The 19,794-nt window shown below is 38.8% G+C and overlaps 1 protein-coding gene across 1 annotated transcript in view; it reads left to right on the forward strand.

Moving 5' to 3' along the window:
- LOC114647352 (uncharacterized) overlaps window positions 1-17,989 on the forward strand; it is a 110,748-nt gene extending 92,759 nt beyond the window's left edge. The window contains exon 13 of the mRNA XM_051923461.1: window positions 17,050-17,989. Coding sequence (XP_051779421.1) covers window positions 17,050-17,195 — 146 coding nt within the window. The 3' untranslated portion in view covers window positions 17,196-17,989. The remainder of the gene's footprint in view (window positions 1-17,049) is intronic.
- Window positions 17,990-19,794: the final 1,805 nt, after the last annotated feature.

A 19,794-nucleotide genomic window follows, 5' to 3' on the forward strand; every position in this document is an offset into this window, starting at 1 on the left:
AAACTTTAATGAGAAGACACGAGGTATAAACGAACCACACGCCGTGGCGCAACGTTAGGGGCAACAGTTTCAACCATTCTATGATCTGCTTCTCGCAACTGAAAGACGGCACATGGCGGATGTTAGCCGACTTGCTGACCGCAACGTTAGGGGCTTCAACTATGGCGCTGACGCCACATCTCAGTGCCAACACTTTGCAGACTCTACTTAAAAGACACGCCCTCCTCACTGGACAGTTAAAAACGACCAATCAAACTAACGATGACATCAAGTATTACCCAATCAAAAGTAGGAAAGGAGGCATCTTCATAAAATGCGTGTGGGATGATTTGCATGAGACGCTGCTTTAAAAAAAAAATTATAAAAAAAATACGGGATAAATCCCGTCCAGTATTGATTCAAAACGGGACGCGCAATTTCATTCTCAAACGCGGCACGATTCCGTATTTTAAAGGACGGGTGGCAACCCTACAGTGCCAGGTAACCACCCATACAATCAGATTGTGATTCAGACTAGGAATGCAATGAATATAATTACCCCGATCTACATCCAAGGCGAAAGTCTTGCAACATTCAAAGATGATGGTTTGGGATAAGTACACCATACAACATAAAAGAGCTTATGAAGCCTTGAACCGAAAAAAGCAAGATTTCAGAGATCGTAAAAAAAAAAATAGGAGGTAATGTCGTTTTACTTGCTGTAGATTTTAGTCAAACATTACCAGTTATTCCACGAGGGAGACCAGCAGATCAACTCAACGCGTGTTTAAAATCCATGCTTCTCCCACGCTCGGTTATATGTCGCGTGTTCTCGGGTAGGTGCAACAAAAAATGTATACATTTAAGCATATAATGGGCAAACAAAAAATGAGGTATACCCGAAGGCACTGCAGTAGTACTTAATGTAACTTTACTTCTTAACTGTTAATGTTTTACTGTTTAATAATTTATACGGTTGTTATATGTTGTTCAAATTCTTTTATCAAAATACCACTGACAGCGCAATGCACGATAACATGGAGTGAATACACCATACGCATCCGCCCACGGCTGCCCTGCTGTGCGCAGATAGGAGTTAATTCTACAATAAAATAAAATAAACATAAAAAGAGTAAAACAATCATCACCCATAAAGCGGATAGTAGACGTGACGTACTATATGTGTACCACATTTCAAGTGTATAGGTGAAACGGTTTGCGAGCTACAGGTCATTTAAAATCCTGGACAGACACACAAATTGCCACGGTAGCAAATTACAGAACAAGATTTTACTGTTTAATAATTTATATTTATATGAAATGTGCTTCTTATATATTACTTCATATTCTCATATGATAATGATGTTAATGTTTATATTGATTTCTGTGTTATTAAAACTGCATGTATGTGTGTATATGTATATATATATATATACTAGCAAAATACCCGCGCTTCGCAGCGGAGAAGTAGTGTGTTAAAGAGGTTATGAAAAAAAAAGGAAAAATTTTAAAAATAACGTAACATGATTGTCAATGTAATTGTGTTGTCATTGTTATAACTGTTGCTGTCTTTTTTATATATATATATATATATATATATATATATATTATATATATATAATATATATAATATACACACACACATAAACATTTATATACATATACATATATATACATATCTACATATACACATATCTACATATATATACACACATACATAAACACACACATAAGACTTATTGACTGAAACGGGCTTTCACGAAAAAGTTAGGGCTTTGCTACAGGATACACCCTCCACAAGTTAACCAAGTAAAAATAAAATATATATTTCTGTTTTATTTAAACCTTTTAAGTTCATATGCATAGCCCCATTTGGCTGTTTAATTTTTTTTTTTCTTTCTTCAGTAATTTTTAATCTCCTTAAAGAAAAGAACCATATCCATTTTACTTTTTTTTTATCTCTGTAGTAATATTTTAGTGTAAAAGAATAACCAGTATTTAAACCTTTTATGTTACTTTATACATTTATTTTACACAATGTTGAAAAATTAATAAGAAAGCTACATATTTTGGCAGCTGCTGCTTTCTTTTTCAGTGGAGAAACCCTCATTTATAAAAGTTTGCTGCAGATGACTTAACTGAAAATAAATGAATAGTTCCTATGTGTATAATACATATTTATCTATTTAACTTATGCCTTTATTCCAGCACTTACAACATCTGAGGTACAATTTGTTACATTACTTTTGTTTTTTGCAGCACAGGCAGGTGAAGTGACTTCCTCACGGTCACACAGTGGTGTCAGTAACACGATTTGAACTGACAAGCTCTGGGTTTGCTGAAATATTACTGAAGAAAGAAAAATAAACGAAAACGGGCAAATAGGGCTATGCATACAAATGTCCATCCGTCCATTATCCAACCTGCCATATCCTAATACAGGAGCCAATAAGTAGATATGTATATATACAGTATATATATATATATATATATATATATATATATATGTGAATGTATGTATGTATATATCTATGTCTATATATATATATATGTAGATATGTAAATTTGTATATGTATATATATATGTTTATGTGGATGTGTATATACTTATGTATATGTAGATATGTGTATATGTAGATATGTATATATATATGTATATGTATATATATGTTTATGTGTGTGTGTGTGGCATATTATATATATAAAAGACAGCAACACTCATAACAATGACAACACAATTACATTGACAATCATGTTACGTTATTTTTAAAATGTTTCCTTCTCTTTTTCATAACCTCTTTAAACACACTACTTCTCCGCTGCGAAGCGCGGGTATTTTGCTATTTATCTCTTTATATAAAGGAGAGTTGGATCCGAGAGACTGTGTTTGTGTGTTTGTGGAGGGTTAAGGCGGGTGTTGGAGTCACGTGATCATCTCCCCTCCCATTCACCTCATTTCATTCACTTCATTTCGCTCGAGCTGAGCTCCGCAGCTGGCGCGGTTTTGCTGTTCTTGATTTGCTTTTCACATGGCCAAGTATACGTTGCATGCTCAAGAGTAAACTCAGCGCACAACTTGGTCATATTCAACCGGAGGGGCGAACTGACAACATGGTATACAAAGAGATCCTTAACAAATAATTATTGTATAATTTCCCTCAGTTTATTATATAAAATTTTAAAGCAGTACTTCGCCGCTGCGAAGCGCGGTATTTTGCTCTATATATATGTGTGTGAATGTATGTATGTATATATGTATGCGCACGCCACCACCAACAGGACACCGGAAAGGAAACAGAAGAGAGAGTAGGGGTTAGTACAGATTTTGAATGAATAGTTATTATAATGAATTGGATATACAGAGTATCAGGATTAAATTACAGTGAAGTTATGAGAAGGCCATGTTAAAATAATGTGTTTTCAGCAGTTTTTTAAAGTGCTCCACTGTATTCGCCTGGCGAATTCCTACTGGCAGGCTATTCCAGATTTTAGGTGCATAACAGCAGAAGGCCGCCTCACCACTTCTTTTAAGTTTTGCTCTTGGAATTCTAAGGAGACACTCAGTTGAGGATCTGAGGTTACGATTTGGAATATAAGGTGTCAAGATATTCCAATATATAAGCCGGGGCGAGATTATTTAAAGCTTTATAAACCATAAGCAGAATTTTAAAGTCAATTCTGAATGACACAGGTAACCAGTGTAGTGACATCAAAAACTGGAGAAATGTGTTCGGATTTTCTTTTCCTGGTAAGGACTCTAACAGCTGCATTCTGCACTAATTGCAAACGATTGATGTCTTTTTTGGGTAGTCCTGAGAGGAGTGCGTTACAGTAATCTAGCCGACTGAAAACAAACGCATGAACTAATTTCTCTGCATCTTTCGATGATATAAGAGGTCTAACTTTTGCTATGTTTCTTAGGTGAAAAAATGCTGTCCTAGTGATCTGATTAATATGCGATTTAAAATTCAGATTACAATCAATGGTTACCCCTAAGCTTTTTACCTCTGTTTTGACTTTTAATCCTAATGCATCCAGTTTATTTCTAATAGCCTTCGGTTTTTTCTTTATTTAATTTGAGAAAGTTACTATTCATCCATTCTGAGACACAGGTTAGACATTGTGTTAGCGAATCAAGAGATTTGGGGTCATCAGGTGCTATTGATAAATACAGCTGTGTGTCATCAGCATAGCTGTGGTAGCTCACGTTGTGCCCTGAGATAATCTGACCTAATGGAAGCATGTAGATTGAGAAGAGCAGCGGACCCAGGATAGAGCCTTGTGGAACACCATATAGAATATCATGTGTCTTTGAGTTATAATTACCACAACTAACAAAGAATTTTCTCCCTGCCAGGTTGGATTCAAACCAATTTAAGACACTGCCAGAGAGGCCCACCCATTGACTAAGGCGATTTCTAAGAATATTATGATCAATGGTGTCAAATGCGGTACTCAGATCTAAGAGGATGAGAACAGATAAATGGCCTCTGTCTGCATTTACACGCAAGTCATTTACTACTTTAACGAGTGCAGTTTCTGTGCTGTGATTTGTTCTAAAACCTGACTGAAATTTATCAAGAATAGCATGTTTATTGAGGTGCTCATTTAACTGTATAATGACTGCCTTCTCTAGAATTTTACTTAAGAAAGGCAGGTTAGAGATGGGTCTATAATTTTCAAGAGCAGAGGGATCGAGATTATTTTTCTTAAGTAGGGGTTTAACTATCGCAGTCTTAAGACAGTCTGGGAAGACCACCCGTATCTAATGACGAATTTACTATGTCAAGAACATTATCAATAAGCACGCCCGATATTTCTTTGAAAAAAATTAGTTGGTATTGGGTCAAGGGCAAGGTGGAGGGTTTCATTTGAGAAATTATTTTATGTAAATCAGGTAAATCTATCCTAGTGAAAGACTTTAATTTGTTTATTATGGAGTACTGGGGTTTAGGAGGATCCTTAGTGTTGGGGAGATATACTATGTTATTTCTAATATCATTAATTTTTTGATTGAAAAATACAGCGATAGCCTCACAGGTTTTACTGGAAGTACTTAGGAGGCATTCCTTTGAGTTACCTGGGTTTAACAGATGATCAATTGTTGAAAATAAGACTCTGGGATTACTATCATTGTTATTTATAATCTTAGAGAAATAGCAGCGCCTCTCAAGACGGACTGTGTATTGTATTCTGTTATTTTAACTTTTTAATATTTCATAGTCAATAGTTAGTTTAGTTTTCCTCCATTTACGCTCAGCTCTACGGCATGTTCTCTTTAAATCAGACACTTTTTGGGTCTTCCAAGGTATAACAATGCTAGAAGATTTTTTAACTGTCTTTTCAGGTGTAACTAAGTCAACAGCAGCCCTCACTTTAGTATTAAATCTTTCCACCTTACTATTTACATTCTCCTCGCTATTATAGTTGGCACTATAAACGGACTGATTGGTTAGAATGTTTGTAAGTTTTTAAAGCTGCTGATGAGTCAAAGAAGCGTTTTTTAACAATCTGCTTCTCATGAGTGTTTTCTATCATTATTTCTATATTAAAAAGTAGAAGAAAATGGTCTGATAGACCAATATCAATGACCTGCTTTATATCAACTTTTAGTCCTTTAGTAATTACTAAGTCTAACGTATGACCTGCTTTATGTGTAGGCTGATTACGAGCTGTCTCAAATCAAAAGAGTCCAGGAGGTCATAAATTCTTTTACTTTTTGGTCAAATTGATCATCTATATGAAAATTAAAGTCGCCGACTATTAAGAGTGTGTCATAGTTCGTAATTAAGAATGACATCAAGTCAGAGAATTCCTCAAAGAAAGACGCGTTGAATTTTGGAGGTCTATACACGGATAATACTAGACGTGAGAATCTCCCTGAATAATAATGGCGAGATACTCAAAAGACTTGAATTTACCAAAACTGATATTTTTACATTTTAACCTGCTTGAGTAAATGTTTGCTAGTCCTCCACCTCTCTTTCCTTGGCGATCAGCACGAGTAAAACTGTAATCCAGAGGCGCAGATTCGATTAAAACAGCTGCGCCATCTGAGCTAAGCCTCGTTTCACTTAGTGCAATAAAATCTATTTTTTTTTCACTAATAAGATCGTTGATAAAAAACGTCTTGTTAGTTAAAGCTCTAATATTTAATAGTGCCATATTCAATGTTTCGGAGGAGCAGAGATGAATACTATGTGCGTTATTGATATATGGAACAGGAATTAAGTTATTTTTATTAGCGCGCTCTGTGTGTATTTTTTGTTTAATCTATGATCTGTTTTTACAGTTTTAATACATTGTTCATCTAAAGTAGTAACTTAATTAAATTATTGGTGTTTATGCCGTATTGCCTAGATTTTCTATGTACAGTAAGATTGGTTATTACAGTATTTTTGTTGAGCACTTTTATGGAAGATTTTATTAAACAATTATCATGACCAAGCACAGGAGTGGCATTTCGGAAGGGGTTAAAAGCAGAGATAGATAGTCAAGATAAACGAATTACCTTGGATATGTTTTCAGAGAGGACCCGGGTGCCGAAGCTATTCGGATGCAGGCCATCTCACTTGAAAAAACGCGGTCTTTCCCAAAAGAGGTCCCAGTTGTTGATGAACCCGATGTCTTGATTCTTGCAGAAGCCCTGCAGCCAGTTGTTTAAACCAAGCAGACGACTGTAGTACTCGTTTGATCGTCTGACGAGAGGGAGTGGACCCGAGATGAAGATCTTTGCCGATGGGGTCCTCTCCTTTGTGTCTTTAATTAATGCAGTGAAGTCTGCCTTGAGGATCTCGGACTGTCGGTGCCTTATGTCGTTTACGCCAGCATGTATAACGATGGCTCCAACTGCCCTGTTCTTGTAGATCGCCGGCGCACGTCTCGGACACGAGCACCGGGAAAACAAGAAACAAAAGATTTTCTATTAGGGCAAGTGATATTGAGGTTCCTAACAATAGAATCACCTACCACTATTACATCACCAGGAGCTGAAGGCGAACTGTGGACGCTTAGAGGGTCAAACCGGTTCTGCGTTACGATGCTTGCCTGTGCCGATGGAGGTGTTCTGGCCTTCACCCCCGCCTGCATAGCTGAAATACACCAAGGTCATCATCGGTGTCGCTCCTACGAAGCGCGGGGGGTGAAGTTGATTTGAGGGCAACAACGCGGGGTTGATGTTACGCTGATAACAGATGGCGAGGACGGTTTATCAACAGCCGAGCCTTCAGATCTCTGAGGTATCTTCGTCTGACAGAAGTTTCTGAATCTGTTCATCGAGTGCCTGGAGTTCCTCAACTACAATTTCAACGCGATTCACCTCACTATCGGCCATTGTCCGCTTCTGTTTCTGCTTCCGCTTCGTGCCCTAGGAAGAATGAGAGAGAGAGATAGTTAGTGCTTGCCATGAGCTTTACTGAAAACACCTGCAAGGGGTGTGGCTTCTCTGTCTCATTTGCCCTCATTGGTCATCGTCATGGCACTGTGATAGAAAGAAAAGGAGACAAAATTGTTAGCAGGGTGCATCGCATATCTCAGATACATCAGGAAGGTGATCTTCTGACACTCATGTGTTATGATGTCCAAAATCTGACAGAGTGGGGGAAAAGATTTTAAAAGTCAAATACGTTTTCCACACTGACAGAAAACAAAAGTCACTGGCACAACGTCATTGAATTGAAAATATTTACCTTGGTTAAAGTCAATATTCAACACTCCACCATTGGAAAATCAATGTGGAAAACAAGGAAGAATCCATTGGTCTGAGAAGAATTTTAATGCTCATCTGCAGGTTCACAAAACAGTTATCAAGATTTAAAAAAAATATATTTTTTGGGTCTGGGACTCCAAAGTGGATTATTTTGACCTCCATGTGTCATATTATGTCTTCTTATTGTACTATAAGACCCTCATCATTTCCTACTTGCATTTGTGTAGAGTTAGAGGTGCATGGACACAGGGTTACGGCAGCCATTTTATTTACGTTTGAGTCGCATGTTCCGTGATTGTCTTGAACTTTGTACTGCTAAAGAAAAGACATTTTACCTATTAGGAGAAAACTCTCTACCAATTAGCTTGGTTTTAGATGTTGGATTTTACCTCTGACCCACTTGGTGTGTACAAATGTGTTTTGCACTTAGTGTTAGAACCCTACTACATGTGACAATTTTCTTTTTAAGTCAACTAGAAACAATCTCTGTTTCTTGGTACCTGATATGCATATCAGTCATTTACTTTTCTATTCAAAGGGGTAAATGTTTTCAACAAGTGGGACACCAGTTCATTCCTAACAGGTAAAGAAGGCTGCATTGGAGATCAAATCCAGGTCTATAACATTCTCGAAGGCCATCAGAATTTTACCTTATAGTCCCAATTCATTTTCAGACTCTTCTCAACCAGTTTGATTTATTTTATCTCTCTGTTTGTGTTATTTTCTGCAACACCATTCCAGCTGGGTCATGTGTTTGTGATTGAAGCAACTAAGATGCCACTTACCATCTGGTATAAATATGGCAACAATTGGTATCTCTGGATAAAATTCCTATTACAATACTTTGCGTTTATCTTCACTTTTAATTTTTTATTTGAGGGCCTTATTGTTATAGATGGAAGCACAGGTAAGTCATTGCCTTCTAGGCATTGCTTTCTGGAGCAACCTGCCAGTGTCGAAAGGCTGAGTGCAGGGTTATCTGCCAAGAGCCACCCTTCCTTGATGTTTCACCCCTTTAAACATCTCAGGATGGTGGGGCAGTGATATTGATGTCTTCCTACTACTCCCTACAGCCAGCCTTAGTTTCCTTGCTCTTTCAATTGTGTGTCACTTCTTCTGAGCCAAAGCCAGAAACTCCTTTTATTTGCCTCTTCTTCCAGTTGTTTGACCACTTTCTTTTACATGGAATCGGTAATTCCAACAACATTCAGAAATCGTTGGTGGAATATTGCAATGAAACCTCTGCTGTTGACTTCTACAGAGTAGAACACATATCTTCTACCCTCCATGCACACTTCTGCCAACTCCTTCTACTTCTCCTTCTTCCTTTCAAAACCTGCCTCCATTTCTTCTTCCCACAGGACAGGGAGCTTGTCCATGATCACTGTCCTGATAGAGATAAACAACAAGACAATGTCTGCTCAGAGGGGGGATGTAGCAATTTGGAGTAGAACCATCCACTACCGATAAGGTTCCACTTAGACAACTTGACTTTCACATTTCCTTTAGTTTGGACATTGATGCTCTTACGACTATTCTTTAACTTTGCCACTTTGGTTTTCATCTCCTGATCGAGGTACTACTCATAGTAATCTTTTAAACTTCCTTCTTCTCCCATAAAAAGAAGTAAGCTTGAGCAATGTTTCATGGCAACAAACAATAAAATGGGGGGCTCTTTGACAAAACGTGGGAAAAGGAGAGAACAGGGCAGTAATCATACTGTCTCTGGACATAAATAAACTTAAATGACATGATTTCTTTTTAAACGTGACCCTGCTCTTAGTCTTTCCTTTGCCTGATTGAAGGTCCTTTCCATTTCTGCCTGTTGTATTTCTGTTTTTTGTTCATATGACAGTCACATGATGGAGGACAACCAATCAATGTGAAAGTAAATGACCTTTTGAAACATGATAGTTATGTCTGTGCTTTGTATGTTTTATCTGGTTTGACTTTTTTTAACATCCCCAGTATAATAGTTAATACTTTTACTCGTAATTTCTTTTTCAGGATAATGGCACTGCCATAATTTTCCAGAATGAAATTTCAAGTTTTGATTATCCTAATCAAATTATAAGCAGAGCAAACCAGGTGGAGATTCCCTTCAGTTGTGCTTATCCAAATACGGGTCAAGTGTCTGCTTCATTTAGCCCTCACAAGGCTGACTACAAATTCTATGAAGCTGGCTTTGGGACCTTCACCTTTTTGTTTGAGTTTTATGACAGCAGCGACTTCACAAGCATCATCGACCTGAGCGAGTACCCACTTAAGGTGGAACTCGGGCAGATGTTGTACATGGGCATCAGTGTGGATTCATCACTGGAGAACATCAAGCTGTTTGTCGACACATGCCGGAGTATGCCTCATGATGACCCCAATGACTCCATCTATTATGACATCATTTCAAATGGGGTAAATCACATTTACATGTTTAAAGTGTTTAATGGTACAGATTAGGCCCTTATCTTTAGGTGAGTTTCTTGGTTGCCCTTTAAATTGTCAGAGATTTCAATTCTCAGATATTTTTGAGCTTCATTCTAAATCCTAATAATGCTTGAAATTTAACTACATAGAAGTAATAACAACATATATACAGTATTCATTGTTCAATGTCTAATCATCCAAAAATGATTCCACATTCATTGTCCACATATACTAAGGTGTGATACTGTTCAGATGTATTTGTGGGTCTGATCTCCTGCACTGCACCATTAGTCAGTCATTATCTATTCATGCTATTGTGGGCTGCATCAGGAGTGGGCAGGAGGAGGAGTATAGGGACCTAATCAAGGACTTTGTTAAATGGTGCAACTCAAACCACCTACAAATGAACACCAGCAAAACCAAGGAGCTGGTGGTGGATTTTAGGAGACCCAGGCCCCTCACGGACCCCGTGATTATCAGAGGTGACTGTGTGTAGAGGGTGCAGACCTATAAATACCTGGGACTGCAGCTGGATGATAAATTGGACTGGACTGCCAATACTGATGCTCTGTGCAAGAGAAGACAGAACCGACTATACTTCCTTAGAAGGCTGGCGTCCTTCAACATCTGCAATAAGATATTGCAGATGTTCTATCAGACAGTTGTCGCGAGCGCCCTCTTCTACACAGTGGTGAGCTGGGGAGGCATAAGGAAGGAGGACGCCTCACACCTGAACAAACTGGTGTGGAAGGCAGGCTCTATTGTAGGCATGGAGCTGGACAGTTTGACATCCGTGGCAGAGCGACGGGCGCTGAGCAGACTCCTGTCAATCATGGAGCATCCACTGCATCCACTAAACAGTGTCATCTCCAGACAGAGGAGCAGCTCCAGCGACAGACTGCTGTCAATGTCCTGCTCCACTGACAGAATGAGGAAATCGTTCCTCCCCTACACTATGCGACTCTTCAATTCCACCCGGGGAGGTAAACGTTAACATTATACAAAGTTATTGTCTGTTTTACCTGCATTTTTTATCAGTCTTTAATTTAATATTGTATCCTTATCAGTATGCTGCTGCTGGAGTATGTGATTTCCCCTTGGGATTAATAGAATATCTATCTATCTATCTATCTATCTATCTATCTATCTATCTATCTATCTATCTATCTATCTACTCTATCTATCTATCTATCTATCTATCTATCTATCTATCTATCTATCTATCTATCTAGTTCTGTGGTGTAGAAGGACACTGGGTTCTGTTTAAGGTCTACCTGTGTATTTACATGATCTCCAGTTTTCCCTCTCAGAACCTAAAGATGCGTGTATCGTGTTAATATTACCCACTATCGGGGCCAAGTGCGTGAGTAAGTATGTCCTGCGATAGACTGCTGCCCTGTCCATTTTTTGCTCCCCTCTTATACCCAACACTCACCCTAAAAGTGGATTAATAGCTGTTCAAAGTGAACTGATAAGATATGTGTTCTGTATAACTTCATTCAAATGAAGCCTAAGAAAAAATGAAAATAAAATGGAACTAAGAGAGGTTTCCCCATATCATCCATGTGATTCAAGATTGTTATCTTATATATAAACCTTGACGCATCAAAGTGTGTGTGTCTGTCTGTCCGGCCAGAAAATGCAAGGGAACAGCATGAAGCTCAAAGAAATCGACTGTGTCGCCAAAGTGAAACTGCCGAGTAAAGAGAAACTCGCTAATACACAAGCGAGGCGAGCATATTGGAAAAAAATGAAATCTCTGAGGACAACGAAACTTGTTTAGCCACTGATAGACAACGGAGGAAAGCACGTTGGCAAAATGAAACCACCAAGGAAAGAGAGCCTCACTTAGCTGCTAATGTGCAAACCAATGCGATTGATTGATTGAAGTGCAAGAGTCTGTGGTTTCTAGGAGCCCGGGCTTTTTACAGCATGGGCTTACATAGCTAATCTAATATAAATGTGAAACCACCGACACATTTCTCACTTGGTGCTAGAATGTTCTGTCTAATTGAACAATTGATTTATACATTGAATTGTGTCTCTTCTAGGTGTGGTAAAGATGATACTGTAATGATCTTTCCCACCAATCAGACTCAATTTAACTTTGGACTGGAAGCCTACAGTTTTATTGGAGGTTACCCCCAGGTAAGTGATGAGCACACATTCACTCATACTTCCAAATATAATAATTTTATCTGCTTGTTGATTCTATCAAATGTTTATATTGTTGTTCTGCTTTTAGGTGTTCATCACCTGTAGTGTCATTCTGTGTGACGCTGACAGTCCAGACACCCGATGCTCTCAGGGCTGCATTGACAGCCCACAGGCCACAAAAAGGAAGAGGAGGTCGACGTCTTTGGAGAGCCAGAAACACTTCATTTCCCAAGGACCCCTCTACCTTGCTGGGAAGACTCAATACGATAACAGTAAGGCTGAATCTATTTTTTGGGTCTAAGTTAGTGAAGAATTGCTTTCAGTGAATCTCTTTTTACTTTGTCACAGACTGACTTACTTTTGTCATTTTGGCAACCATTAAGAAGAACATTTCTTGATAGATAGATAGATAGATAGATAGATAGATAGATAGATAGATAGATAGATAGATAGATAGATAGATAGATAGATAGATAGATAGATAGATAGATAGATACTTTATTAATCACAAGGGGAAATTCACAATAATAATTTAATTCAGTAATAATAATGGAAGCTATTATTGTATATGTGTCACCCAGCCACAGGGGTTCCGTAAACCATTGTTTTTCTTATTGCCAGTCCAAAGCTGGATAAATGGGGAGGGGTTATGTCAGGAAGGGCAATCCGTTGTAAAACTTTCCCAGATAAATATGTGGTCAGCAATACGAATTTCGTTTGAGGTCCTTTTTTTTTTAGAGAAGTATAGAGAAGGCCAGAAGGAGATGCGTTGGGTCTTTGTGGACCTGGAAAAAGCACATGACAGGGTGCCTCAAGAGGAGCTGTGGTATTGTATGAGGAACTTGGGAGTGGCAGAGAAGTACTTAAGAGTTGTAAATGATATGTACGAGGAAGTGTGACAGTGGTGAGGTCTGCGGGTAGGAGTGACGGATGCATTCAATGTGGAGGTGGGATTTCATCAGGGATTGGCTCTGAGCCCTTTCTTATTTGCAATGGTGATGGACAGGTTGACAGATGAGATTAGACAGGAGTCCCCGTGGACTATGTTGTTTGCTGATGACACTGTGATCTGTAGTAAGAGTAGTGAGCAGGTTGAGGAAACCCTGGAGAGGTGGAGATATGCTCTAGAGAGGAGAGAAATGAAGGTCAGTAGGATCAACAAAGAATACTTGTGTGTAAATGAGAGGGAGGTCAGTGGAATGGTGAGGGTGGAAGGAGCAGAGTTGGCAAAGGTGGATGAGTTTAAATACTTGGGATCAACAGTACAGAGTAACAGGGAGTGTGGAAGAGAGGAGAAGAAGAGAGTGCAGGCAGGGTGGAATGGGTGGTGAAGAGTGTCAGGAGTGATTTGTGACACACGGGTACCAATAGGCGTGAAAGGGAAGGTCTAGAAGATGGTAGTGAGACCAGCTATGTTATATGGGTTGGAGATGGTTGCACTGACAGAAAAACAGTAGACAGAGCTGCAGGTGGCAGAGTTAAACATGTTAAGATTTGCATTGGGTGTGACAAGGATGGACAGGATTAGAAATGAGAACATTAGAGGGTCAACTCAGGTGGGACGGTTTGGAGACAAAGTCTGAGAGGCGAGATTGTGTTGGTTTGGACATGTGCAGATTAGAGATGCTGGTTATTTTGGGATGTTAAGGACAGAGCTACCAGGCAAGATGAAAAAAGGAAGGCCTAAGAGAAGGTTTATGGTTGTGGTGAAAGAGGACATGAAGGTGATGGGTGTGACAGAGCAAGATGCAGAGGACACGAAGAGATGGAAACAGATGATCCACTGTGGCGACCGCTAATGGGAGCAGCCAAAAGGAGATTATTGTATATGTGTCTGTGAATGTTTTTATGCAGTTTCACTTAAAAACTAGCTTGACTGTCATAAATAGTATTTATTGTTGTCTTGTTTACATCATATGAGACAAGCAAGGGTAACAAAGGGAAGGCAGACAAGAAGCCTGACATGTAGGGTGCAGTGAAAGTCACTTAAAAGATTATTTTTTTCTTTTTCTTTTTTGAACTCCATTCCTTTTGATGAATGTCCAGGAAACAAACAATACTGGACACAAATACTTCCCATAAAATTTCATTACAACTACTGCACCTCCTGCAGATTCCCAGGTTATCCAGGCTTTTCAACACATCCAAGGCCTGTCATATTCTATACCTGCCTTGAGGTCGCCTCACACTTGGGTAGAGTGGTTAAACCCCTATCTTTTTATATAGCGCCTTTCTAAGTGAGCACTACTACAAAGCTGTTTACAGAAATCATTTCTTATGTGCTGTGACATGTGGAGGAGTACAAGGAGTACTGTCTCTGAATATTAAGGTTTACTTAATGTAAGTCACAATACGCAAGAGCAAACATTTTAAAGTAAAATTAATATGTTGTAAAATGATATCAATCGTTTAGAAGTTCCATTAGCATAGTGAATTTCATAATATTTGCATATATCATTATTGCTAAACCTTTGGATTATAAGCCAAACTGTACGATAAATCAGTGTCAAACAATGGCACCTGGTTATCATTACCTTGTATAAATATCAAAACCATTGTATATTTGTGGAATTTAAGGACCCAAAAATAGTAGATTTATTAAAAAAATAAAAATAAAACAATGATAGGTCTGAATGCATGGAGTGAGCACAATTTAAGGTAAACAAGGACAAATAAACACTCTATGCTGCCTTTCTAGGCTTAAATAAACAGCCAATGTCCTGTTTACACCCTGGGTTGGCTGCCCACTTCCACAGCTGTATATTTCCAAAGTCCTTCCATTATTACCTAAATCACTCAGTCTTTGTACTACTTATGCCAATTTAATCCAAGTCACGATTAATGTTGTGGCTCTGAACTCAACCGTCCTCTGAGGTGGCTGACTTATACCCAAAGTTTGGTTTCTTTTGGTCAAATCCCTGGGACTGCTTTTTTGGGTTAGCAATGTGCCCTGTAAGCCATGAGCTCATCCTTGAGGAGCTCCATCTTGTGAACTCTGTTTATTATGTAATGTTCAGCATCTGATTCCCTTTAAATGGGCAGAAAGTTTGTCCTCTCCTGTGTATGGCAGGTTTACATATAGCATAGACCTTTTTGAGTCACAGAGCACTTTAAGAATCTGATAAAAGCTATGGACCCCCTTCATCCTTGAGGAGCTCCATCTTGTGAACTCTGTTTATTATATCAGCATTTCTCAACCTTTAAGTATTTGCGACCCGAATTTTCATAACAGTTTTAATCGCGCCCCCCCTAAGGTTTTTTTGAAAGGAGCCCATTAATATCAATTTGTTCTTTTTTAATTAATGATATATCATAGATGCATATTTTATTATACCTACTTAACTTTTATCGACATTTATCTAACTCTGTATTTATTTTTGTAGTATCAGAATGTAGTTTAAGTTAATTTGTTTTGGTTTCAATCGATGTATATTTCATATTTTCGATTCTTGTTTTCTTTTTTTCAGATCTTCGCATCCCCTTTTTTGTTACTTCGCGCCCCCCTAGGGGTTCCGCCCCACAGTTTGAGAACCAGTGTATTATATAATGTTCAGCATCTGATTCCCTTTAAATGGGCAGAAAGTTTGTCCTCTCCTGTGTATGGCAGGTGTACATATAGCATAGACCTTTTTGAGTCACAGAGCACTTTAAGAATCTGATAAAAGCTATGGACCCCCTTCCCTAGAAATATAAACATAAACACAACTTTGCATGCAATGAATATTATGTACTTTATTTATCGAGATTTGATTGTCTCATAGTTTAAAGTAAACAATCTAAAAAAAAAACACTCCTTTTTATGCAAAAAGTCATTGCCACTCATTATAACTATGAAACACAATCCTTTTGTGCAAATTAAAGCAGATCTACTACTACTATGTTTTCTACTACCATTACTACTACTACTACATCTACTCTGAATCAACAGTACCAGGCTGTATAGTGAATATAAATGTTAATTTTTATCTGACTTTCACGGACCCTCTGAAACCATCCATAGACCCCCAAGGTGTCCAGGGACATCAGCTTAAGAATTCCTGGCCTAGACGCTTCTCTAGTTAACATTTCACAAGTTGGGGACAGTCTAATAAGTTACCTTTTGTTCTCCATTTTCATTTTCCTAAATTTATTTCCCTTAAGTTGGCGCAGTGGGTAGCGCTGCTGCCTCGCAGTTGGGAGATCTGGGGACCTGGGTTCGCTTCCTGGGTCCTCCCTGCGTGGAGTTTGCATGTTCTCCCCGTGTCTGCGTGGGTTTCCTCCGGGCGCTCCGGTTTCCTCCCACAGTCCAAAGACATGCAGGTTAGGTGGATTGCTGATTCTAAATTGGCCCTAGTGTGTGCTTGGAGTGTGGGTGTGTTTGTGTGTGTCCTGCGGTGGGTTGGCACCCTGCCTGGGATTGGTTCCTGCCTTGTGCCCTGTGTTGGCTGGGATGGCTCCAGCAGACCCCCGTGACCCTGTGTTCGGATTCAGCGGGTTGGAAAATGGATGGATGGAAGTTATTACTCTTTAGCTACCTCTTCTGAAAAAGACAAACACTGCCCCCTAGTGGTGTTTGCCAGACATGCACATGAACACTGAAACACCAATTATATAGTCCTCTTTTGTGGCAACCCCTCTGTTCAGCAGTCCCAGTACTGATTGGACCCCCTCTATAATATTTTTTGGGAAGTGTCTTGGGACGTTGATGACTATGGACATTAAGTATATAAAATAATAAGTCTATCTTTGTATTCAGTACATTATATTAAGTAACATTTTTTTCCTTTCCTATTTTTTCATCACAGATTTAGGGCAGAATCTGAATCTGAATACTGTGGTTGTGGCAGTGGCATTGATTGTAGGAGTGGCCATTTTTGCTGGTGCCCTGGTTTTCAAGGCGAAAATGTCAAAGGTGGTCAGATATGAAAGCCTTCCTTCATCTGGTTTTTGAATATCTTGACAATGGCATCTCAATGCAGCAGATTTCTGAGGAGAAATAAGAGTGAAAAGGCGCTCTCAGCTTCACTATAAACAGATGTGGTGATAACTGAATTGAAATCAGGGTCTGGTTTTTAAATTAACGTTAAATTTGATTTTTCTTTTTAATCAGTCTGAAAGAAATCAAACACAGACAGTAAATAACCATCACACTTATTTCTTCATGTTTAATTTCAGCTCATTCTGTTTAGGGTGTTTTCTTAATGCCATAGCTCTGATTTAGCTATCATGTCTACAGATTGGGTGAGGTGCTGCACTGGTGCTTCCTGGAACCATCATCTTGGGTTCAAACCCCTCAGGTGAAGTTCTCTTTGAGTTTTCCTCCCACATTCTAAAGATGTGCATTGGTGGTCAGTTAGTCATCAACATGGTCATCTCATGTGAATTTGAGTGGAACCAGCAATGGACTGGCACACTTGTGCCTGATACTATTGGCATAGGCTTTGCTCCACTGTGCCCTTCAAAGTGGATTACGTGGGTCTCATAATGTTATGTTTGCTACGTTAGATTAGAAACAGTGAAAATACGTACAGCACTCTGGTCCCAATGTGTCAAGAGAGTATCGGCAACAGAAGTAAAGCAGGCTGTTAAACTCCTCTTCTTTATTTTGATTCCATGTGTTTGAATGATGTTGTCTTCGAAGTGTCCTTCTCCTGTCTTCTAACTCAGATGTTGGTATTTACTGTCATGTCCTTAGTGTAATCTCAAGAGATTTTTTAAATTATCAGTGTACTATCTGAACATCTAATTAAAGATTTTGCAATATCAAAATGTCTACTGGGTGTTATCTATACTAATAAAAGGCAAAGCCCTCACTGACTCACTGACTGACTGACTGACTGACTGACTCACTCATCACTAATTCTCCAACTTCCCGTGTAGGTAGAAGTCTGAAATTTGGCAGGCTCATTCCTTACAGCTTACTTACAAAAGTTAGGCAGGTTTTATTTCGAAATTCTACGTGTAACGGTCATAACTGGAACCTGTTTGACTGACTGACTCATCACTAATTCTCCAACTTCCCGTGTAGGTAGAAGTCTGAAATTTGGCAGGCTCATTCCTTACAGCTTACTTACAAAAGTTAGGCAGGTTTTATTTCGAAATTCTACGCGTAATGGTCATAACTGGAACTTGTTTCACTGACTCATTCATCACTAATTCTCCAACTTCCCGTGTAGGTAGAAGGCTGAAATTTGGCAGGCTCATTCCTTACAGCTTACTTACAAAAGTTAGGCAGGTTTCATTTCGAAATTCTACGTGTAATGGTCATAACTGGAACCTGTTTTTTGTCCATATACTCTAATGGAGGAGGCGGAGTCACGTATCGCGTCATCACGTATTACGCCTCCTACGTAATCACGTGAACTGAAAACGAGGAAGAGATTTACAGCACAAGTCAAACGCGGGAACGAAGGTAAATGACGTTAATTGTTGACTGTCTTTTAATACTGTGTACTTGTTGAGTGTCTTTTAATACTGTGTAAGCATACATATTAACACATGTGCAATTAAACGTGCGCATTTACGGGGTGATTTCTCAGGCTTAAAAGCTCGCCTTTTATTAAAAAGGTAAATGCAAACTCTTTTCATTCTGAAGGGCACAAACCACGTTAGATTTCAGCCGTTAAACGCGCAAAAATGTCAGTACACCAGATAAATAAGCGCAACATATTATCAGTTGTATTGTATGCTTACAATACATATAGAAATGTGTTAATCGTTAACTAATATTATGGGATGGTGTTTTTCGAATCGCGCTTTGATTTAAACGATTGCATGTCTTGGTGGGTTTGCGTAGCTTATTGTCAATATCTTTACAGCTCTTTTTAAGACTTAATTTAAAAAGGTTTTCATTTCTTCTTAATAAAAATTTAACAGCAGTACTTTAAAAGCAGCGCTCACTTCACTCCCTTACGGGAATCGAACCTCGGACGTCAGCGCTAGAGGCTAAGCCCCTAAAATTGCGCCACGGCATGTGGTTCGTTTATTTGACAGCATGTAGATCGGGGTAATTACATTCACGGCATTCGTAGTCTGATTCACAATCTGATTGTATGGGTGGTTACCTACCAGGTAACGCTTATGGTTAGCCAGCAAGTCATCTCGAAATGATCACTCGAGTGAACGCAGCTTCACAAAAAAACAGATCCTTAACAAACTGTTATTGGTATATTTTCCCTCAATTTTAAAAGGTTTTCTTTTCTTCTTAATAAAATTTTAAAAGCAGTAATTCGCCGGTGCGAAGTGCGGGGATTTGAGCGACTGACGCATACAGACATATTCATAAGTGCAGGTACTTCGGAAAGAAAGCACCGTGTAAACCTAAACTTTAAATTAAGTTCATAGACCTACAAAAGTTTGCCATTGATTTGAGGCAAGATTGCTTTTCTCATGTACAACTATACGTTGCATTCTTAACAGTAAGCTTGCACAGCTTAGTCATATTACAACCTGAGTGCTGAACTGACAACGTCGTATACAAACAGAACTATAACAATCGTAATAAACAAACAAAAAAAAAAAGCGAAGAACCCTTGCATTTAATAAAAAGG

The sequence above is a fragment of the Erpetoichthys calabaricus genome, chromosome 2 (genome assembly GCF_900747795.2).
Source record: "Erpetoichthys calabaricus chromosome 2, fErpCal1.3, whole genome shotgun sequence".
Taxonomy (NCBI): Eukaryota; Metazoa; Chordata; class Cladistia; order Polypteriformes; family Polypteridae; genus Erpetoichthys; species Erpetoichthys calabaricus.